This window comes from Acanthisitta chloris, unplaced genomic scaffold (assembly GCF_000695815.1).
Source record: "Acanthisitta chloris isolate BGI_N310 unplaced genomic scaffold, ASM69581v1 scaffold35416, whole genome shotgun sequence".
In the NCBI taxonomy this organism is placed as follows: Eukaryota; Metazoa; Chordata; class Aves; order Passeriformes; family Acanthisittidae; genus Acanthisitta; species Acanthisitta chloris.
In genome coordinates this window covers 29810-34335 of record NW_008678256.1, presented here as the reverse complement: position 1 = coordinate 34335, position 4526 = coordinate 29810, and the positions used below count along the sequence as shown (strand labels likewise).

Genomic DNA, 4526 nt, shown 5'->3' with positions numbered 1-4526 from the left:
TGGAGACTTATTGCCTGTAATTAATCATGGAACAGGCTAATTAATCTCCATGTAGCTGTTCTGACAGCAGGGCACACATCCCATTTGGTGAAACAGATTGCAGAAGAATCCAGAGGTGATGATCCAGGCAGGACTGCCCTGGAGTTTGGAGGTGTATAAGTGAACAAGAGACAAACCCAAGTGCTTTTAGATGGTGTTGCTGGACTCACTGCTGCTCCTCCAGCTCAGCTGAGGGCTGAGAGCACTGGAGTAACCTGCTGGGGAAACAAATTCCCATGGTTTTGAGTCTCTTGCTCTCTCAGACTCCAGGTTCAATGGCTGTTGACAGCAGGATTGGATTTGGCCACATGGACTCTGAGTGCAGGTGCCCTGAGTGAAAGGCCAGGGCAGGAACAGTCAAGTCTTGAACATGCTCAGGAGCTGCAAAAATAAACTGTACTGACATTTAATAAATAGAGAACAGACAGCAAGCAAGCAAGAGTGAGGAGCCACCACTTTGCCTTCTGTTTGTTATTGGTCAGGCATGTTTATATAAAAAAAGGTACAGATTTGGGATCTATTAGATTGGTTGTTCCATCCAGCCAAGCCAAACCTTTGGGAATTTGGGAGAACCTGGCAGAAGACAGCCTTGAGGCTCAACAACCAGGACACCTCACGGGACAGTGCAGGCTGGGAGATGATCTCTGAGTTTCCCAGTTTCCTTCCTTTTTGTCCCAGTCTTTGTCCAAGCAAGATTCCTTGCTCTGCTGGGTGTCAGTTCACTCGGGGCCGTCACGCTCTCCGTCTGTGCCTGTATCCTTGGGCCTCTGTAGCTGGAAGAACACAAGAAATGCAATGTCAGCTTCATCCACCTGTTCTCCAAGTCTGACTGAGTCAGAGATCTCACCCCTGTGGTCATTTTTGCAATCACTCCAGCCTCTTGCTGAGAAAAAGGCTTCTGCACTGCTACACAGTTTGTGTCAGCTCTTGCTTCATCCTATCAAGAATCCCCTTCATGTCCTGTGACAGTAAGTGGTTTCTGGGCAGCAGCTGGAGGAAATCAGATGTGCTGTGCCCTGGTAACTGACTTTAGGAGTTACCTTGTCCCTGCCACGCTGGAAAGTGAAGAGTAGCCAAGGGTTCAAATGACTTTTAACAGTGCCAGCTCTTCGCTGTGTTCCCACCCCTGTCATCCTGAAGTAGTTCCAGGACTGTCTCCACTGGACACTTTTTCTCCTGCCTGCACTGCACTCCACTAGGAGGAGTCTCACCCCCAAAAATAGGGAAAGGAACCCATTTCAACCAGTTCCTTTGGCGCTGGTGCTGTGATGAACCCCCATGACAAGCCAGATGAGAAGCACAGACCATTCCAGCCTTGAGGGCTCTGCTGTGTTGCACCTCCAGCACCTCAGAGCCCTGCAGGACATCTCCCCTTGGCTGCAGCACCCCAGGATGGCCCTGGCACCCCATCTCACCCGGCTGCATGTGCACCGTGCGGCACAGGCTTTGGCCTGGCTGGCTCCTGTACACAGGCTTGACACACACTTGGTTGGTGGTGCCCGAGGGCAGGTCAGTGAGCAGCACACTGTGCACCTGAGGGGACACACTGAGGAGGGAGGAGGGCCCGGTCTGACGCCGGCACCGCACTCTGTACCCCACCACGTCCCCGTCCGCTGAGTCCCACGAGGCTCTCAGGCTGTTGGGGCCCATGTCTTCAAAGCGAAGGTGCTTCACTTTGGAGCTCTCTGGAGAAAGGAGATCCATGTTACAGTGGGACATTTGTAGAGAGTCATCCTTGCTGCCTCTCTCCCTGCTCCTCCCAAGAAGGGTCAGCCAACCTGGGCTTGGTTGGAGAGATGCAACATCACTCTACATCTCCACGCTGGAGAAGATCAGGCTAATTAATCCTTAAGTTTGTCCTGGTACAAAATACTTTTGTTAGCACCTTTAGGTATTAGTTGTCACCTCTCACACACCCTCAGCTCTGTGATTCTCTGAGTTCCTCACTCTTGAGTCCTGTTATCAGGACTAACTCCCTCTTATCAGGAGCTAGACTTTGCCTCCTGCAATATCTTCACAGGTATTTCTCCAGACCACAAGCTTCTGCTGCTGAAACTTCTACCCCTCTGATGCTAAATCACACAAGACACTGAGGACATAGGAGGGAAAGGCAATTTTCCTTTTTCTTTAGGGAGATTCAGGGAACTCCAGGTCCATTCTGGTTGTGAATTTTACACACCTGTAACATCAGCCATACTGTGAAAGTCATTTCAGTCATACTGAAAGTCATTCCCTTTCAGCCCTTGTATCTGCTGCATTCTAATGGCACATCACAATGTGATATGATATGGACTAGATGAATTTTAAGGTCCATTCCAGCCCTTAAAAATTCTATGATTCTGTGATATGACGCTGCTCATGGGAAGCTGCAGCTTTCCCCCTCTCATCCCACCCCAGTAACTGAATTCACTGAGTTCTCTGCCTTCACCTAGAGGCAGGTGATCCATGCAAAGACACAGGGACAGTGTGTGCCCACACAATTCCCTCTCACAATGTTCTGCTCACTCACCTTCCAGTGTGCATGCTAAAGCTGACAGGGATTTCTCCTTCCCCGACCTGTAGATTGCAGTCACTGTCACCAAGTAGGTGCTGTTGGGGGACAAATTCTCCACCACAGTGCTATTGTGCCTCCCATCCACCTCCAGCACCTTCACTGAGTTCCCTGGCAGTGGTCCATACAGGATCTGATAGCCCATCACACTGTCCAGCATGGGAGCCCAACTCACATGGAAGCTGCGTGGCCCAGACTCTGAGATGAGAACCTGAGCTGGGCTGATTTCCTCTGAAAGCAAGGAAAAAAAGATGTGAATAAGGATGTAATTCAAGGCATAGGAATCTGTCAGAGTGTAATTGACCTGCACCATATTTGGCTTGCAGGAGATGGAAGAAAAACCAATCCAGCAAGTGGATGTTGATAGTCATCCAAGACAGTACAACCCAAGCTCAGCCCTGAGACTGTGCAGCATAGAGTGGGCAAAACTACTCAGCCAGAACTGTTCTTGCATGGAGAAAATTAACCTCAGACACAAATTCATCAGCTCTGCTCAGGTTTCAGTGTGCCACCTTTTGCATGCTGCTATCCAGCACAGACATGAGTTATTCTGCTGGCCCAAGCCTGCACAGAGAGGATGTTTTCTGCTTCGAGTGCTCTCCCTCTCCTTCCTTCTTAAACAGGGGTTTCCCATCAGTCATGCAGCTGCTTCCAGCACTCTCCTCTCCCCTAGCTGCCCCTCCAGCCTCAGGGAGGAGACAGATCTCCTTATTCCCAGAGCAGCTGCTCCAGCCATGCCCCTTTTACCTGGCAGTGTCGTCACCCTTGTTGTCTGGGGAGGGAAGTAGTGGACATTGGATTCAGGAATGAGCACCACCTCGTAAGTGGTTTCTGGTGCAAGGTTGCTTAGCACAAGGCTAGTGTGAGCCCCAGACACCTGGTTTGTCCTCTTCCTTGCTGGATCATCTGTTGGGACATATTCCAGGGTGTAGTAGCCAGTTTCTTGGGACAGGAGTTTCGGCCACATCAGTTGGAAGCTGCTTGAGGTGATATCTACTGCATGGAGCCGATTGGCTTGGATAACACCTGGAGGAGAAACAGGAGCAATAAATCACTGTTGGCATCAACACACAGCAGACATGGAATGCCTGAAACTCCAGCCCTTCTGGATGGGGGATGGAGCTGACAGCAACACTGGCTCAGGTCACTGAGGTGTAGCTCATCCCAAGCTCCCTGTGGAAATCACCTACCAATGGCACCAAACCTCTAAAATCTCTCCTGTTTGTGAAGTGTGAAGAAACACATTTCTCCCTGCTCTCTGCTGGTGCCCAGTGGCCAGGAAAAAGGGGCAGCCCCTGGGGAGTGCCCAGCCCTCACTGAGCCAGCTGCATTCATCCCAGCTGAAGTCACTCCCTGCAGGGTTTCACAGAGCTCTCTTGTTCGGTGACATTCAACATTCAGAGCCCTCTTGTGCCACCTCACCTCTCCCTGCCCCTGCACAGAGCCTTCCCTTCAGGCCTGGGGTTACCTTTGAGTTGTAGCCCCCAAATGCCAGGCACAAATACCTCTTCTGACGCTGGCAGCTCCCCCAGCTTCCTCTGCCACTTGACCCTTCTGCCACGTGTGCCCTGCCAAGCCCATCCTGGGCAGAATTCCACTGCACTCTGATCATCCAGAGGGGCAGAAACACACAGCACTTTGTTTCTAGCTCCGGGGAAGTGACATAGGAAGACATAAAGATGCTTTTTTTTATTATTAAAAAGGACTTTTAAAAGCACCTGAGCCCAGAAGAAGTACATTTGCTCCGCACAGCATCACTCCTGAAATGTTATGATAGAACCTTCCAGATTAAGCTTAAATACCTGACAGATTGCTGTAGGTAGTTCTCTCCAACTCCCCATTACACAGAGGTAAAGAGATGCACAAAAGTCTGCCCAGCCCTACAAGATGTGGTCACTTTGCACTCTCAGACTTGTCCTTTAACTGGGAGAGGATC

General features: G+C 50.5%; 1 protein-coding gene across 1 annotated transcript in view; it reads right to left on the bottom strand.

Moving 5' to 3' along the window:
• Positions 1-771: 771 nt before the first annotated feature.
• Positions 772-4526, bottom strand: part of VWA1 (von Willebrand factor A domain containing 1) — a 12567-nt gene continuing 8812 nt past the window's right edge. The window contains exons 3-6 of the mRNA XM_009076792.1: positions 3338-3616; positions 2549-2821; positions 1455-1724; positions 772-812 (exon numbers count right to left, since the gene is read on the bottom strand). Of these exons, the coding sequence (XP_009075040.1) occupies positions 772-812; positions 1455-1724; positions 2549-2821; positions 3338-3616 (863 nt within the window). The remainder of the gene's footprint in view (positions 813-1454; positions 1725-2548; positions 2822-3337; positions 3617-4526) is intronic.